Raw genomic sequence first — 18,330 nt, 5'->3', positions numbered from 1 at the left:
GTTCTTGCATGAAGGGTCCTGTCTATGGTTGGTCTGTTTTTGATCGCCCTTGGAACGGGAGGTATCAAGCCCTGTGTCTCTGCATTTGGTGGGGACCAGTTTGAAGAGGAACATGTAAGATTTATTTTCTTTTCTAAACTCTGCAGTTCTGGGTATTTTATGAGGGTGTTCATATTTTTAGATTCTGTTGTACTAGAACCTGTTTGCTGGGAAATTACATAGGAATGACTTGCTAGGAAAAGATGTGAGGTAGGATGGTTTGCATGAGACCTGAAAGAATCAAGATGCTTCAGGAAAGGGAAATAACAACAGAACACTATTGATATCAGGTTATAATTGCATCAAATAATCCAAATATTAATTGAGCTGGAGGAGTTGGAAGGTCCTGTATAGTATAGCATAGAAAGACTGCCTTTTCTGAATCAGCTTAAGAATGTGATTATAACACACTGCAACACAGTACAGCAAACAAAAAGGAAAACTGTGTTGCAAGCCTCTCTGCTTTGAGACTTTCCCTCAAAACAGAAACTAGATTGTTGTTGAGAAAGAACTGTACAAAATTCTTGCCTTTTGAAGGTACTTCTATTCTGCCCAGTGTAGTCAGAATGTTTTCTAGATATGCCAGAATAGAATGTTCTGAAGAGTTGGGAAAATGTTTCTTTTTAGTATTGCATCCTGTGAATTGTAATGCAGTTTCTTCATGTCCTTGTTCTCCATCACAAGGACTTAGCACTGGCCTTCATGTCATGTAATGAATCAATCTCAAATTCCCATTATGTAAACCAGTGGCTAAATCAGGAATAAGGTAGCACCTGAAGAAGTGAAATGGGTCAGAATGTACTACTTTCAGCTATTACTGTGTGTATCAGAAGTCATAGAAGGCCACTGCTACAAGGAAGAAAATAAGTGGATTTGTGATGAGCAGGCTAAATCCACTAAGGATTTAGTATTGTATGTTAGAAAAAAATATCCAGAAATATACCTACTGAGAAAGATTTTAGAAGACCTTTAGAAGATGGAAATCCCCATCAAAAGGTGTTGAATAAGGACATTCCAGTAGAGACCTATCAGAATAGCCTTTGATGGAGCTGGATAAGGGATGGCCGCTTGGCCTTGGTGAAGCAAGCTCTGCAAAGCGGTTTGTTTGCCTTCTGCAATGTCCCACCGTGCAGTTTGCATTTAATGGATAAACAAAACAGCCTAAAATATGTATTTTAAAACATAGAGAAGGCTTGGTCTTTCTTCACATCAGCTACATGATACTAAAGTGGTGAATCTTACAAGCAGATCCTTCTGGAGGTGTGTGCATCCTGTGCTGTGCTGCCTGTCAGACCTGGTGCTTTAGAGGATGCTACAGCAGGGGAAGCAGCGATCAGAGGCGGTCACCACAACTCTGGCTGGCAGTGCAGCACACTGCTCTGGGGATGCAGTGTGTGTGTACCAGCATGTGGGCATCTCAGGTTGCAGTGCGAATGGTTCCCCCACAAGGATTGTAACAGGTGCTACAGCAGCGTTTTCAGAAGTGCTACTTCTATGAATATTAATGATTAATAATATTTATCCAGCATCTTTCAATTACCACCTAATTACAGGATGATAATATGTACCACTTATCTTCACAGTGTTTTATAGACTTCAGCTAATGAATCTCAGCATCCCAGTCAGGCACATATTATTATTATTATCCCGAGCTTACCATTACAGCTCGGTTACAGAGAAAAACCCAAACTGCTCATTGTTGGTGTGGGCCTGTGCCTATTCTCCAGCAGTCAGACTGCACCTCTCCAACAAATTTATCAAATGCTAAGGCTCAGGCATTCCCTTGTGTTGCCTTCAAGGGAAACTAATTTAGAAAAAGAAACTGTAAAAAGCCTTCTGATAAGGACAATATGTTCTGTTCTATTCATTCTTTTCAGAATAGAAAGTTTGTATTTTACCATTTTGAAATGACTTTTCCCTTCAAAAGAAGAGAAAGAAAGGTTTTATGTATGTGATAGGAAATATAAGTCTTCAAAACCAGTACGGGAAGTTTTGATTTTGTAAGGGATGAAAGATTTAGAGCCAACCAGAACTTTTTTTTTTCTCTCTGGAGTGTTGTTTGGGAAGGCTCCCTATGCTTTTCGTCTTCCACTCTAGCTAGAGTGAAGTAAGTTTTAAAAATTCCAAATGAGATGAAAAACTTGATTTCCCCCTCAATTTTCAAGGCACCAATAAATTTCTGAACCTTTAAGTGCATGGGTTTAGTTGTTCCGTCTGGAAATGAGGGATGTAGTAGTCTGCATATAAAGTAAATAAGTAGATTGATCCTGTGGTTTCCTTGTGGAGATAAAGCTAACTTTTGAGGCATAGGCATACTGTTGGCCTGGTTTTCTTAAGAGTACTTTGTAAATTCTAGGCTCTGCCACTTTCAGAACTGTAGTACTACAAACAGTGACGGAGACTTATTCATCAGGAGCTCAGATACAGAAAGTAGATTTGTCTGCAGGTTTCCAAGTACCCTTGTCTATGGGATTAGCAGTCCAGACTAAAAATGCCTGAATAAAATGATATCTACAATATGTTACATGAATGCACAGGCTGCTGTGCATATTAATTAAGGACCAAAGCTGCTTTCAAACAGTGTGGTGTGGTTTTTAAGGTACTAAATAGCTTTCTCTTTGTTTCTTTGTTTTGCTGTTGCCAAGGAGATCAGGATTATCATGTACAGTACCTTTTCTCTAATTAGTTAATCCAAATCATGTTATTAATGTACGTCTGTTCCAAAGATTAAGGAAGGAAGGAGGGAAGTATTTTTTTTTTTTTTCCAATCAGTGTAAATTGCAAGCTGTTGTCTATTATTTTTGTACTCACTTCTGCTACTCTGATCATTTTTTTTCCACCACTTGAATCTATAAATGTGTATAATAAGGAAGTTTTAGTACACCTTGAGATCTCAGGCTGGATTCCTTAAAAGTTGTCCTCATCTGCAGTTCTTTACTTTTTAATCCTGTTTTTCAACCTTGTGAATATTGTTGTCTCAGGGAGCAGAAGGGAACACGACCACAACACCTGTGGGGAGCTTCCTCCACACATGAGTTAAAGCTTCACATTCAAACCATGCTCAGGTCGTAGAGATGTGGCTCAAGGTGCCCTGGGGAGTTTGCTGCCATGCACTGAGCCGTGTCCAGTTTGTCCATTGCCATTGTAGAACCTGGTCACAGCTGGGAGTGAAGCCCTAGATACTGATGAAATACATTGACTGTCTAGGCTTGGACTGTCTTTAAATGCTAGCTTCACCAACTGAGATATCCCACAGCTGGTGGTACAGATGAATGTGGTGTAGGCCAGGTAGCCTTCTGTCTCTGCTCTGCCAGCCCAGGCTCAGGGAGGAAGTTTAGCACTGTTAGTGCGTGTCTCTGAGTGTGTCCAGTGCATGCAAGGAGGGACTGCATTTGACTGAATGCCTTCATGTGTTACTTTTGTGAAAAGCACCAAAATCTGCGTCAAATTCTTGATTCCTTCCAAACTGGAAATTATGTAGGAGGAAGGAAGGTCAGCAAGAATCCTTTAACTGTATGAACTCCAATGTGTTGCACCATCTGTTGAATCCCGAGCTCTTGAATATGCCCCGATAGATTTAATTTCCCCTATTAGTCTGATGTTGACAGACCTCAGATTGATAATATCCTGTCTTATGGATTCTTTTCATTTGCTGCCACCCTCTCATCTTTGCTTGTATAAACTCAAAATAGGTTTATTTTTCTGTTTTTTTTTTTTTTTTTAATGGGAAGAAAGGAGGGGAGAAAAGAGCTCAGACATGGGAACACATGATGATCTTGTTGAGCTGTGCCAAGCTGTACTGAATTAGGTGACAAAGGACCTGAATAAGTAGATGCTCTCCCCCTTCCAATCTCACAACAGTCTCAAAGCAGTGACTTTTCCTCTGAAATGCCAAAAAGCCCCACAGTGCATCTCAAGTAAGATGATTTGTGTGAGCGTTTACCATCACCTGAAGGCAAGTTTGTTTGCCTAACATTTTATGCACTTCATGTCAACATTTACCCAGTCTTCCTAACAAGAGAATTGATAGCACTGAATTTGCAAGCCTGATGCTCTGTGTTAGCTGTGACACTGATACTGTCTTCTCTTGTTTTAGACCTCTGAGAGAAGCAAGTTTTTTTCCGTCTTCTATTTATCCATTAATGCTGGAAGTTTGATCTCCACGTTTGTAACGCCTGTATTAAGAGGTCAGTGTTGATTTAGAGTAAAACAATAAATTAGCTGCCCTCTGGCTACTCCGCTGTGCATTGTTAGGTTCTTATGACAACTGAATGGCAGAAATTATATTATCTCTGGATTGGTCAGTGTATTGCATTTATGCCTTGTTAATCCTGCCATTGCAGCGTAACAGATTTATGGTGCTAGCAGCAGGCAAGTCACAAAAACCATATTCCCAGTTGTATTTCAATGCCAGTCCAAACTGCAGAATTAAAATATGGGAGGTGGAAAGATCTGAATTGTCGTCTAATTCTTTCTGTGTCCAGTGAAGTATTGATCCCTGCCTTGCTTGCAGGTAACCTGTGGATGGGAATTGATATCTGATGCCCTGGGCAGGCATCAGGACTGAGTGGTTTAGTAGGGATGGATGTGGAATCCTACACTGTCCTGCCACTGCTGACTGTGGGAGGACTCAGTCCTGGCACCCAAGCATGTCTGCATGGGTCTGCTTGGAAGATTGCAGCTCTGAGCAATTACCCTTGAAAACAAAGCACAGGCCTCTGCCCCACTTAGGACCTACTTTACATTCTGTCCTTGCTGCACTTCTTTCGTTGTATTGTAGTGCCTGGAAACCAGGGGACTGGCATGCTATAAATACAGGCACAGATGCAGAGGGAAGACAGCAGACCACAGGCAAAGGGATTGGGGGCAGGACTAGGTAACATTCACACTGGTAATTTTTTCATTCTGTCCTGTGGCCTTCAGGAAGCTTTCTTTATTTGCAGTATTCATTTCATCAGGCTGTTCATTTCACAAAGCTGTGGGCAGTTGTGCTTGTCTTATATCTCACCAAAGTGTTGAGGTGAATACTCTCCTTACCCAGGTCAACCTTATGTTGGGAGGGGATTTTGCTCAGTGCCATCACTGCACAGATGAAAATCTGATTCCCTTGGAATGTAAAAATCTGTGCCAAGGCAACATAACAGTGAACTGGTTGCAACGTGGAAATGAGGTGGAGAGGATGGGGATAGTAAAATTTCTGTTAAGTATGAAAGGTTTCCTTGGAAAAAACAAGTAGTACAGTCCAAAGACATTTGGCAAAAACATGGAATAGATGTTTTCAGGTGGAGGAGTCCAGCTCACTTTGTATGTTAACATTTCAGTGTGTCCATAATATCTTGCTGCCAGCTTTGTTGGATTTCAGCTAATTTGTGAAAATAAGCAAATAAATGTTATGCACCACACAGTTATGCAATTGGTCATGATTGCCCAGAGACAGCAAATGGGGACAACAGAAGGCTTCGTGAGCTGGTTTCCTGTTAACTCTGTTGTTTATTTTAGCCAAACTTATTTGTTGTTTTTTCTATGCAAGAGCGCAGTAATTTGTAGCCACTGGCATGCAGATGCAGACTTCACTGCTAGTTTGCAACTGGCCTTCTGAACTCCTGTGCTGTGAACTAGGCTGAAAGGCACGGGGTTTCAGTGAACCATACCTTGGATCAGTGAAAGCCATGCTCTAACAAACCTGGGTTCTTGATGGGCAAGACCTGGCTACCTCTGGTGAAATTAGGAAGTTGGGAGAAAAGGTATTGGGGATGCAAATAGTGTGTTAAGTCTAATCCTGTGCAGCCACTTATTTAGGAGTAGGGGTATTTGCTGCCGCTTTGTCCACTGTAGATCACAATGAAATATAATCATAATGTAACTCATGCAGCTGGCACAGATAATGTGGAAACACAGTACTGATTGTTTAGATCTATGTGAACGTATAATGATTTGAGGGTGTTTTAAATGTTTGGGGTTTTTTTTTTTTTTTCTTTCCAAATTACAGTTCTTATCACTGCTTTCTACCTATTTGTCTCCCTTGTACTATTCTCATCAATATCCCATTATCAGCTTCTATTGCTGGCAGACACTAGCCCAGCTTCCAAATTGTCCTCGTCAAGTGAGGACAACTGTTTCAAGGAAATTCAATTCGTAGTGTCAAGCAGCAACAGCAAAGAAGATTTAGAGCCAAACCAAGTGACTGATCTAAGAGAAGCAAATCAAAAACCCAGGTAACGTAAGGCTGATAATAAGGAGATGCTTTTCTTTCTGAATTCTTTTTTAGGGGATGTGAAATGTTTTGGAGAGGATTGTTATGCACTGGCTTTTGGTGTCCCAGCAGCACTGATGGTGCTGGCACTTGGTGAGTGAAAACCACCGTGATTCTAGCAGTAGTTATCATTTTTAAGTCTGCATGTGGATGAGAAAATGCACAAGTTCACCAGCACTGGATGGATGCTATGATTGAAAGCTCAAGAGTTCAAACTCATCCAACTGTTCCATGGTTCAGATCAACAAGAAAAAACGCTTGGATCACTTAGAGATGGGCAGACTGTGGTCATCCTGCAATCCTAAATCATGATACTGGTGAGAAGATGGTTGTTCTGTATAACAAATGAAGGCATTAAAGTAATTTTGATGTGCTACAGCCCTGTCTGTGAGCAGGTTAGGCCTCTGAGCTGCCATCTGAGCACTACCTATAGAAGTACTCAAAGTACTCCAACTTACAGAAGAGAAGCTTAGTATGCCACTTCTAACCTTTCCACAGTTTTTTTTGTAGCTTGAGGCCATCCACTTTTGCTTCAGAATGCTTACCGCACAGAAATCTTAGAAAGGGAAGCTGAATGAGATGCCACTTTATTCATTTCTCACTTTGCTTGGCTGAAGTTATTCCCACAATTACAGTGGCAGCCTATTATTATGTTGCAATAATAAGCCCTCATTGCCCTAGAATCAGGAGCGAGCTGCAATCATCCTGCTTCCTAAAGCCTGCGTCTTAGGCCTGTTAATGTACTGTCAAGATGACTTCTTCAACCCCTATCAAATACCCAGCAATTTCTGCATTCTTACAGTTATTCATCAGTACCCAATATAAGGGACACTCCATTAGCTTTAGTTTCACTGCTGCAGGGGAGCAGTCCCCTTATTATACTGCATTTGAGAGCTTTTAACACAGCATGGGTTGACTTCTCATTCAACATGTTAGCTTAATTGAGAGACTGTGCAATTGTATGAATTGCGTCTGTGATTTGAAAAGTTCATCCTCCAGAGAATGCATAAGTTGTTTTTCCCTGTCAAACTTCCATCCTAGAGAAGGATCAGAGCGTTGGGAAAATGTTATCAGTTCACAACCTATGTTACAGCAATTATGTTTCCAAAAAAGTGCATGGTCACGGGCCTGAGTAGCTCCTGTTTTCCCACGTGGTCCATTCTTAGTGGTTCAGCGCGGCATAAGCTCCTCTGTGCAGTGCCGTGTGTTGAGTGTTTCTAACAAGATAGTAGTAGTTGCCCAGGGAAAAATGGACATGTAACTATTACAGTTCCAGTGAGGACATCAGTTGTAATGTGTTTTTTGCTAGTGTCCTGCTGCCAGATTCCATAGCCTGCCCAGCAAAGCAGTTCTGTGTACTTTTGTAAAATATTGGAGTTTTCTTGGATGTGATGTGTTTAACTATGTGAGCAGCTTGCAGAACTGGAGAACGTACTCTTCCAGCCCTGACCAATCCCCTTCCCATGATGCTGGATAGCAAAGAAAGTTTAGAGGCAGAATGGGCATCTTACACGACAAGATTTTCTGAGCTGCTTCGGTGTCTGAAATACAGGAGAGGACTGACATCATTTATTTTAATGCAGGAACCTCAGTTCCCAGTGGGGTCAATGGAATTGTCAGGAGATGTTTTCAGCAAACTTAATGAATCACCTTTAGGTGAATCACCTTTGGGAAGGCACCAATAACTCCACATAGACATGCTAAAAATGAAGTAGCACTGTTACCCGCTCTATGACTTTGGACGAGTCTCTTTGGTTGGGATTCACCTAAACTGACTTCAGACACCTCTCTTGCAGTTCTGAAAGTCAAAACTGGATGTTCATAGTCCTAAAAAGGAAATGGTGAACATCCAGGTGAGAAAAATACGTACTTTTCTCCACTGGTTGGTTTGTTACATGGATTTCGTGCTCAGCTTTTATTGTACTTCTCCTTGGTAATGCTTTTGGAATTGCAATGTAGTCAAAGGCTCTCAAGGAACAGGACAAATGATCTGCAATTGGATAGCTCCAACTCTGACAATATTCTGAAGCCTTGCTAATCTATTTTGTGTTTTGAGGGAGAACGCAGTACCTTAAATTGCACATCCCTTCACAGAAACCATGAGTGAAGGTAATTTCTCTTAACGTCATTTAAATGTGCATGAAGTGCAAGTACACAAAGCTCATGTTGGATTTGGATTCATCCTCACGTGGTGGTTGCAATGATCTGGGGCTAGTTTCATGCACAGGTATCGTCATCATCAACGTCAGCAATTAAAAGTGGATTGGTTTTTAAGTCGCTTTGTAGGAATCACATTGCCTCTTGTAGGATCTTTTTCAGTTTGAAGTCATTAACAGAGCCCTATACGTTTGTTTGGTTTGATGAAAGTACTGCCATGTAAGCCTCAAAGGGAGAGGATTTCTGCTGAATATGAGGGTGAGGGTTCCTCCCCAGAAAACAGAGCAGGATTAAGTTTCAGTCATGTAAATTCTCATCTGGAGTATAATCTTTTTCAGTTGTGTTTATAGCTGGAAGCGGACTGTACAGAAAAACGCCGCCACAAGGAAACGTCTTACTTGAAGTGTGCAAATGCATTGGAGTAAGTGTGTGCCATTCTCTCTTCTTCATGCGTAATTCTGAGGCTGCAGGTCAGAAGAGTGCAAGGGGAATGGGGAAGTGACATCTAGAATCCTTCTGAATGCTGCTCCTGGCTAGATATTTTGTTGTTGACCTGTAAGGAATAAGGAACACATCTATGTCCCAGTTTATTCTTCAGCATTTCAATTGTTTTTCCATAGCTCCACATCTTCAGCTAACGCCAGTAAAAACACTGGGTGGGGTTTGCTGGTAAGGGCTGAAAGAAAAATTGAGAAATGTAATTTCTTTCAGGTGAACGATTTTACTGAAGTTCATCAGTTCAGCAGACTGTAATATTACATGTTCATGTTATGCACATTAAGTTACTCTACAATTTCAGTATAGCTTATCAACTATTTTTCATAGTGTGTGAGCTGGCTACAGTGTATGAGAAATCCTGTCTTGTCTTTGGATGGATATTGATGTTTCTTGTTCAGGACCTGTTGCAAACAGCAAATGTTTTCTTTTTCTCTAGGTTAATGCTAGTAACAGATTTACCTTGGGGAAACAGACCAGATCTTAGGGACAGGATTTCTAAGGCAGGCTGCCACTGTTTTTGCCAGTCTGTTCAGTGGCTGGAGCAAGAAGCATGAACAAACAAGTTAAAAATTTGGTGTCACTAATTTCTCCTGCAGTGAGAAACCAATTTAAAAGCTGCTCTAGGACTGAATGGGCCGCGCCAGAAATATGCAAAGAAAGAATTACACAACAAGAAAGGAATGATAGTTCTGATTTTGATATTGGTGTGAATAAGGAAGTGTTTCCTCCCCAGCACTGTGGTCAGTCCAACAAGTGCCCTTCAGAAAAGAAGAAAAAATGATGTTCAAAGCTTTATCACGTATCAGGTTTTAAATCAAGAAAAACAGATGTTGGAGGCTAACACTGGGTTTGCTTGTGGAGGACAAGCTCTGGAGGTAGTTCATTCACATATCACACTTTTAATCAATCAGTGTCACAGAAACTTTCCTGCAGAGAATTGGTTCTAATGCATCTGGTTGTGCACATGCAAATTTTGGAAGTGTCCATCAGAACCCCCATGATATGTACCTCCAGGGGTGGAAAGGGCAGTTTTAAGCTGGGAATGTGACAAGGGCAGACGAATAAGACCTCAGAAATGGAAAATTTAAATTAGAGGGGTAGGCATGAGGGAGTTATGCACCTGTTTTTCTCCTTAGTTTGCTATTAAAAACAGGCTGAAAAATCGCTCCCGTCAGATTCCAAGGAGAGATCACTGGCTTGACTGGGCGTCAGAACAGTACTCGGTAAGTGATGTTTTACAAGGGAGGATTGGAAGGGAAAAGGGAGTCAGGCAAACTTAGGACTGGCCTGGCCACCCCACTCTTCATATGCATCTCCTCACTTGCCCTGTCCTTTCCCATGTCTGTACTCTCCTGACCCTTAATGGACAGTCGAGGTGCTGCACTGAAATGCAGAAATGCAATTATGGTCATGAATAAATGCAGTGAGAAACTGTTGTGTAGAAAAACATAGGAGCTCTTTTGCTTTGTAGTTTGTAGCTTGAAGCCCCTGTCGGTTTGTCCTCGCATCTTAATTTTCTGTCTGTTTCCTTTATAGAAACAGCTGATTGCGGAGGTTAAAATGGTGACACGCGTTCTCTTTCTCTTCTTACCACTGCCAATGTTCTGGGCCCTGTTTGATCAGCAGGTACAGTACAGCATGTTGTAGGCCTGAATTTGCACCCCTGTGCTGCCAGCGTGACACCAAAGTATCCTGGAGACAGTGCACTACCTTCCTATCAGGTGCCTAGGGGCTGGTTGTGCTGCAATGGCACAAAACTGCAATGGTTTTGCAAGACCTCCAGCACTGTGGTTTTCTCTATCCCCAAGTTCTCTGTTCCATGGAACATCATGCAAACTACATTGCTGTCTGCTTTCTCCGTAGGGATCCAGGTGGACTTTGCAAGCTACAAAGATGAACGCTGACTTTGTAAGTATTTAATGTCACTGGGGATAAGACTAGCAGTAATAACACTGCTCTTGCTTTTTAATCAAATTCTCTTGCTAGTAAGGCCTTCTGCCTAATGAGTCTGGATAAGTTGCACTTTCAGTGATTAGAAGAGAGAGGCCTTATGTTGCCGTGTGCAGTTCATCATAGCACATCTTGGCAAGGAGCAAGGGCTGGGGAGCCACTGGCAGCCTGTAATGTCAGGAGTGCTGACGTACTGGCAACTGGTTGCTCTGTGACCCCCCACTCAAGACAGGAAAGTCAGATAAAGTTCACACAGCCCTTGTGGTGTATAATGAGAGATGTTGTAATTGTATACTTCTGCTCTGGCTTACTTAGTGATGCATTGATGAAGCGTCTAAGAATCAGCAGGAATCCTGTGCTTAGGGTCGAAATGTGGGGGGATGAATTAGTAGCCATCAAGTACTTCAAAGGTGTGAGTGGCAAATGGAGCAGAAGGCAGTGACAGATGACTGTAGATCATCTGTCTAGCTAACGTTGTCACCACTTAAAGTGTTTCCAGAAGTGTATTTAATAGGCCATCTAGATCTTACCTGCAGATACTCATATGAGAATTTGAGATGGTAAATGCCCATTTTACAATTTAAAATCAATGTAAGGCCCCAGATTTGAGTTCTTCCTCTTAAAAAGTTTTGCTCTCAGCATGTGATACTCATTAGGCTTAATTAATTCAAATGAGGCATGAAAAAGACTACACCACTTGTAATATTTTATCCACTCCAGAAGGACAAACAATGAAAGTTCATGAAGTCTTTATGACGTGTATCTAGAAACTTTGTTTTCTGCTGTTGTGCTCACACACACTTAGTGATCCATTAGCAGAACATCTAAGAATCACCAGGAGTCATTTTTTAAACTCTCCCTGGTGGAGAAGAAACCAGTACATATTAGTTCTACCTGCTTGAATGGGTTTTTGGCTTCTTTCAGTCTTGTTGAGCCTTAGTGAGTTGCCCCAGCTCATGAAGGTGAGAATTAACTGCAACACTGGGTTGATTTCTTCATTAGGGTTGCTGGAGATCATGCTTGCAAAATTCCGTGTTTCTGCTCTCTCAAGCCAAAGTGCTCAGCTAGGGAGACTGAATTAACAGGGAATGGTTTAGAGCGACATGAAATGCTTGCAGGCTTGTTTTCTAGTGGCATATTTGTACACAAAGTAGTGAGAGAAGAAGGTATTTGCCTGATGCTATTAATTGCAAAGCTCCTTTGCTTTGTCCACTGCTTTTCACTCTCCTAGGAGGCAGCTGCCAGCAGAAACAGGTAGGCAATCTATATTCAGCTCAGGACGAACCTGGCAGACAGGAGGCAAATCCCCACGGTGCTTTCTCGGAAAGATATTATTTTCTTCCTAATGTTTTCCCCCTTTCTCTTCATCTTAATTTCAAATGAAAAGCTGTGTGAAGTTCAGACAAACGCCAGCCTCTGCCTGGAGACAGCTCATCTGTCACTTTTGGAAACTGAGATCCCTCTGTCTATCCTTGATGGCCTTCCCAATTGCAGGGGCAAGACACGGTGGTGCAAGGATACCTCAGCTGTTACAGCCTCAAGTTCTCTTGGCTTAAACCAAGAACAGTTGAACAACTGACCAAAGCCCATTTGGTGCCTTTGTCAAAAGGAGGGAGTAGATGGGGTACAGCCTACCGGCTCAAGGGTAATCTTCTGTTATCCTTTTGAGGTGTTTGCAAGGGGTCTTGAAGCATGGGACATTCACTTACAGGATTTGGGCTTTTCCTTTAGAGAAGCAGAGGGAGTAAGCTCAAAATCCAGGTCCCAGCTTAGAACTGACATTCCCATTCCTCACCGCTCACCTAGTCCTGGGCTCAGCCAGTCTGAAAGATGGGACTCAGTACCTGTCCTGGCCACGTCCCAAATGCCATATATCAAGGCCTGAGCGTAGCTTCCTTCTGCAAAATGATCCTCATCAAATTCTCTGTCTTTAGATGACAAGTGTCAAAAGCACAATGTCAGCTGCTAAAGCCAATATGAAGAATTTGAGGAAACCACCTTTGCTGATAAAAACCATACTGTGAGCTGGTTGCTTGTTTGCCACCAGCCATATATGCTGTGCACTCTTATATGATCATGCTTACGAATCACCTGCCATATCTTTTTGTTTCAGGGAATATATGTCCTTCAGCCTGACCAAATGCAGGTAAAAATACTATAGGGTAGGAAATTACCCTGTAGAAATATATTTTCTTGTTCTCTCTCATTCTTTTTTTTTCTTTTTTTCTTTTTTCTGTTTCAAAGGTAATAGCAGTGGTCCTGCTGGCTAGTGTGGTGTTGACTCTTACTTATTGCACACTAGCTGTTTAGCAAGCTTAACCTTGATGTTCAGAGGACCTCTAGGATGTCATAACACAGGCATAATGCAGAGGTGTGGGAGAACATGACGCCTTAATATTTCTTGAACTAGTGCTGGCATATGGGAGATACAGATTGTCTTTTTTTAACACATCTCTGCACTGGGATCAGCCTTTTACCTGAAATATGTTTCCTTTCTCCCTTCCTGCAGGGCAAATGAAAATATGAAGGCTCTGAGATGATGCTGTGTTGTCACAGTTGATTACAGTTCTTATGCTGAATAGCTCTGAAGAAATTCAAAGCTGTTCCTTTCCCTAAAATCTTCCTTCAAAGCTGAAACGGAGCATCTCTCCCTGCTTGTTCTCTCATTGCTCTGTTTTCTTGCTGTGCCACTTCTGACTGACAGACAAGTTCTGCCCTCCCAGGAGAAAAGCAGTTCCTAGGGGGTTTTTATGCTGTGTGGAAGTATGAAAAAGTGGCAGACACAAAATAGTGCCTGTTCCTCTGAGATTTTGCTCAAGTCCCAAGCTGTTTCCATTATTGTTGATCTGTTGTAAGGTGCCACCAAACACAGCCCCTAAAGTTGCCTGCCTCTATTTCAGTGGGTTTTGTACTCTCTGAAAACACAATGCTTCAATTCTCTCTTCAGGGAAATTGCACCAATGATGCTTGCTTACCTCTTGGAGAGGAGGGTGTGAACAAAACATATTTGCGGCTGTGAAACCTAAATGGCAAAAACCATCAAAGAGCAAACTATGATTGTAGTTTAAAAGGAGGTTTTTAAGTGTTCATGTCCTTTCTGTAATGGAATTATTTCTGGAGGGCATTGCTTTATGACTTTAATTACTGAAAGTTGCTTTCTAGTCACTGAACTCCCATTGTTTTGTATTGCAGTTCTTAAATCCACTTCTAATTCTTGTCTTCATCCCGATTTTTGACCTTGGGCTCTATCCTCTGATAAACATGTGCAAATTTAATTTCACGTAAGTACTTGGGACAACATGGATACCTCATTTCTTACTGTTTTGCAGCAAGTGTGCAGAAGAATAGCTTTTAAGGAGAAGGAACACAAATTTCTATACTTGTGCTTTACAGCACTTGCCTCTACTTCAGTCTCTCTGGCAGTGTCGCCATTTTCCATAGGCCAAGGAAATTCCAGCGGGGAAAATTCACTGATGTTGGTTTCTGCTCTGTCATCAGGTTTTCCCTGAAAGCCAGTATGAACAGTCTTTAAATTTGATCAATATGTCCTTCTCCTTATCTCCTGTATTGCTGCGAAGTAATTCCCTACTTGCAGTAACCGAGTTTGCTGTCCTGCCTGGGCTACATGTGGTCTTGTGAAGGCAGATTCCCACCAAGATAGGGGCCAGTGGAGAAGGGAGTTTTCACAGTAGCCCAAGTGTTCTATCATAAGTCTTCTCTAAGAAGCGCAGCGTTATAGGAGAAGACCTCTAGATCAAAACAGTTGTATCTGGGGACCAGTGTGTGCTTCTGGGAGGAGATTTGACTTTTGAGTCTCTATAGTCTGTGAGTTGATGTGCTTTAGCAGTGGGAATACGTTATGTGCACTGTTGGAGTGCCTCAGCCAGTGCAGCTGCAGCTGAAGTGAACCAAGTTTGCATGTTCCAACACCAAAGTGTGTAATGGGGAGATGAGTAGGAGACTGCCTTCACAAGCCCTTACTTGGCAGAAAGCTTCCTGTCTGATGACAGGTTCACAGAGTATTTCATCCAGCAGCACAGACCCAGGCACTGAATGGAATGGAATGTCATGCTGTTTCTGCCCCCTGGATGCTAGATACTGACAGGCCCCTCTCCAATTCAGCCATGGATGTGGTAGTGGATATCCTGTAGTCTGCAAGGTTTTAGCCTGAGTGGCTGCAGAAGCTCATGCAACACAATCCCAATGCACAATTCAACGTCAAAATCACATTATTTATCCCAAGATGCAAACAATAGTAATCTTCTTATAACAGACCATATAACTGAGAGACTGAATTTAGGTTTATAATCTGGATTTCCCAGACCCCTGTCCATCTGGACTATGATTCAGACCATTACAAAGACTGGAAATCACTGAATTCTGTATTTGTTTAGATCTGTATTTATTTAAAATCTCAACAGTTCAGCACTCAGTTTGGACCTGCCTTTCTGGACCTATCCTATACCTTTTTATATCAGATTATATCAGCTCTGGCAGAGTTGTTCTGTTTTGCACCAGTTTCAAAGCATGTTCCTTATTCTCTAGGAACGCAGATGTATTGGCAGGAGAAATAACCCAGAGTGATGACACAGATGGTCAGAAACACTGATGACATAAACTACACATTTATTCTTCTCTTTATTCCTGCTGCTAAGTAGCACACTACTTATCTTTTGCTTTTCCTGGGAGAGACTTGAAGATGTATCATTTCTAGTGCTCATTCCAACATTGCAGGTTAACATAATGCCATGAGCTATTCCCACTAGATGAGCTAGGAATAAGACAATATGAAACTTGCAAGCATAGAACTTTTTTCATGGCATACCAGTTTTAATTGGCCTCAGTGCTAGCCTCATGCAGAAAAATAGAATAGTTTTAAGTCAAATGATTGGCAATTTAAACAGCACATCATTCCCAGTGCCACCTGTTGGACAGTTCAATACGTGGTTTTGGCACGTTCTTTGTCTCTGAGGAATTGTATTCTATATTTTAAATTACTTTCTTTTCTCAATGGTACCTCTTTCATTTGCTCCATAGACCTATTAGGAAAATGGCAACAGGTATGATCCTTGCAGGGATGGCATTCGGACTAGCAGCCATTGTAGAAGTCAAAATAAACGTAAGTATAGCACAAGCGATTCCTCAGAAATATTTGGCTTTCCCTGATATGTTTTTATTAATGTCTGTTGAATAATCTTTTTACCAATTTTGTTCCTTGATAGTCATCTTCAATGAGTTCTTTACAATTAAGCATGCCAATCCAGTTGCTAAATTCTTACTTTCTGCCTAGGTGTCTCTTTCTGTGACTCTGTCTCTTTTTTGGTCTTTGTAGTTTTACTATACCTGTCATCTGTATTGATCTGTCTTCTAGGCTTCTATCATCAGTGATTGGCAGACACCTGTCTAATGCGAGTGATTAATTCCCAAAATATAGTCTGTTCTCTTCTATTTCTTGCTGTAGATTTTCTGTATTTTACTGTATATTTATTTATTTCATTCCTTTCCTACTTCAGGCTGGGGATCTGTTCTTTATGCAACAAATTCATTATCTATTGATGGAAGTGAATGCAGCCACTTCCACAATCACAGACATCAGGGGTGGCCGTGCATCCCCAGACAGGATGCCAACAAATCTCTTGTAAACTCAGTGTTAGCCCCTGCAGATTTGTACCATTTGTTTCTGGCAAGTGTGCCCGGCTTTGTGCAAACTATGGCCGACCTTTGGCTTGAGGAAGATACTGTAGGATTAATTTTTAAAGCTTCCATGTATACTTAAAGTGTTCTGTTACAGAGTGGCTGGCACACAGCCCTGGATTAACATTTGCAAGTTCTTCAGGTGAATCCATTGACAGATCTCCTACTGAAAAAAAGGGTTCTCCTACTGAACTGTGGGTTCAGCTCTCCTTTCTGATCTTTTTTCATGAGTGAAAAAATGCTCTCGTTGTCAGCCACAGCAGCTCTCTCTGGGCACTGAAAGCCTGCTCTGGCTGTGGGCAGCTCCTAAGGGTAGGGACACAGTGAGTTAGAGGCTCTTCCTGTCTCTGCATGGACCCTGAAAGCCATTAAAAGCTCTAGCAAAGAGCAGCATATGGCAGCCCACTTTGGGCAGTGCAAATGAAAAGTTGCGGTAATGAGATTTGCTGGGTACTCATACAGGGCCTGTTGGTCCAGTGCAGCTATGGGTTCATGGAAGACAGTGACACCTTGTCTTTTCTGACAGTATCTCTCCTCTAAGCTAGGTTCAATCTACCCTGCTTGCCATTCCCTAATTACAGGATAAAATGGAAAAAAATAATAGTTCTGAAGTATTCCTGGCAACTACTTATTAAAAGAATGTGAGGAAAAAAAGGTAATTAATGGCTTTAGATTGCAGATAGCAGAAGGCTGATATTGATTGAAGTTCTTTTTCTAGGAAGTAATTCCTGACAGAATGAGATTCCTCTGTACTGCAGGCATTGTTTTTCCTTTCTTAGAAAACAGGAAGCGAGATCTGTGCTTGGCATGAAGCATGGTGTCAAGTGATGCAAAAGCACCATTTACAGTCATGGAGCTGGACTGGGATTTTCAAAACTTAGCTTCTGGCTGAGCAGTCTGGGAAAATAATTATTCTGGTCATAGAATTCTTTCCTTTCTGATATGGCACTTGTGAGCTGCATAGTGAAAGCAGGGATGTTGTTCTACCTGCTCAGCAGCTGTGCAGCCTGTACATTTGGTGATGCAAGAGGCAGTCTTTGGGAAGGTTGGTAGGTTGGCTATTGAACTATTAGATTCCCCCTCACGTAAGATTTATGTTCAGTTTTCACTCAGCGCAACTTCTGATGAGGAAAGGATGGAAAAGTGTCATTACAGAGAGGAAGACTATTATAACTGAAAATGAAGTTATTAAAGTGCTAATAAAGCATATGGATGGCACTTAAAGCCTTTTATTTTAATTAGGAAACCGATATGCCTCAACTCGTCCCAAAAGAAAGTTTAATTCAGGTCCTGAATTTGGCAAAGAACCCAGTTCAAGTGACAATCCAAGACCAGAACCTATTTCAGCAGCCAGTGGAGGCTTTCCAGGTAAGTACATGTGTGGGGATGGAAGGCTTGACCTGCATCCCATTGAAAAAGGGTGGGCTTTTTTCTGGCATTTTCCAATAAAGATCACAGATGCTATGACTTGTTCTCCAGCCTCTTAGAAGTGCATGGGAATGACTTTAGAGATGGAGCACACCATCTCCAACCAGATAGAAGTGGAATGTTTGGAGAAGTACTTGCTTGACAAAGGGAGGAATGTCTAATGATATTGTCCTAGAATTAGGAATAAAGAATAAATGTCTCAGTATGAGGCATTCAGCTGGCATCTCTCAGTGCTAAAATACTAACTAAACATTGCTGTTGGGCTCTGAACGGCATATGAAAAGTATTTACCTGCAAAGGAGAAGAAAAAT

The 18,330-nt window shown here is 41.7% G+C and overlaps 1 protein-coding gene across 6 annotated transcripts in view; it reads left to right on the top strand.

Moving 5' to 3' along the window:
• SLC15A2 (solute carrier family 15 member 2) overlaps nucleotides 1–18,330 on the top strand; it is a 41,322-nt gene that overhangs the window by 11,087 nt on the left and 11,905 nt on the right. For all 6 annotated transcript variants that reach the window (XM_052674918.1, XM_052674919.1, XM_052674922.1 and 3 more), the window contains 11 exons: nucleotides 15–114; nucleotides 4,136–4,226; nucleotides 6,308–6,385; nucleotides 8,788–8,870; nucleotides 10,084–10,170; nucleotides 10,484–10,573; nucleotides 10,811–10,855; nucleotides 13,011–13,043; nucleotides 14,090–14,178; nucleotides 15,935–16,016; nucleotides 17,834–17,959. In XM_052674918.1, coding sequence (XP_052530878.1) covers nucleotides 15–114; nucleotides 4,136–4,226; nucleotides 6,308–6,385; nucleotides 8,788–8,870; nucleotides 10,084–10,170; nucleotides 10,484–10,573; nucleotides 10,811–10,855; nucleotides 13,011–13,043; nucleotides 14,090–14,178; nucleotides 15,935–16,016; nucleotides 17,834–17,959 — 904 coding nt within the window. The remainder of the gene's footprint in view (nucleotides 1–14; nucleotides 115–4,135; nucleotides 4,227–6,307; nucleotides 6,386–8,787; nucleotides 8,871–10,083; nucleotides 10,171–10,483; nucleotides 10,574–10,810; nucleotides 10,856–13,010; nucleotides 13,044–14,089; nucleotides 14,179–15,934; nucleotides 16,017–17,833; nucleotides 17,960–18,330) is intronic.

Source organism: Tympanuchus pallidicinctus, unplaced genomic scaffold (assembly GCF_026119805.1).
Source record: "Tympanuchus pallidicinctus isolate F22 unplaced genomic scaffold, pur_lepc_1.0 scaffold15, whole genome shotgun sequence".
Classification (NCBI taxonomy): Eukaryota; Metazoa; Chordata; class Aves; order Galliformes; family Phasianidae; genus Tympanuchus; species Tympanuchus pallidicinctus.
The sequence above is the reverse complement of the archived record's forward strand: the minus strand, read 5'-3'. Positions and strand labels throughout refer to the sequence as shown.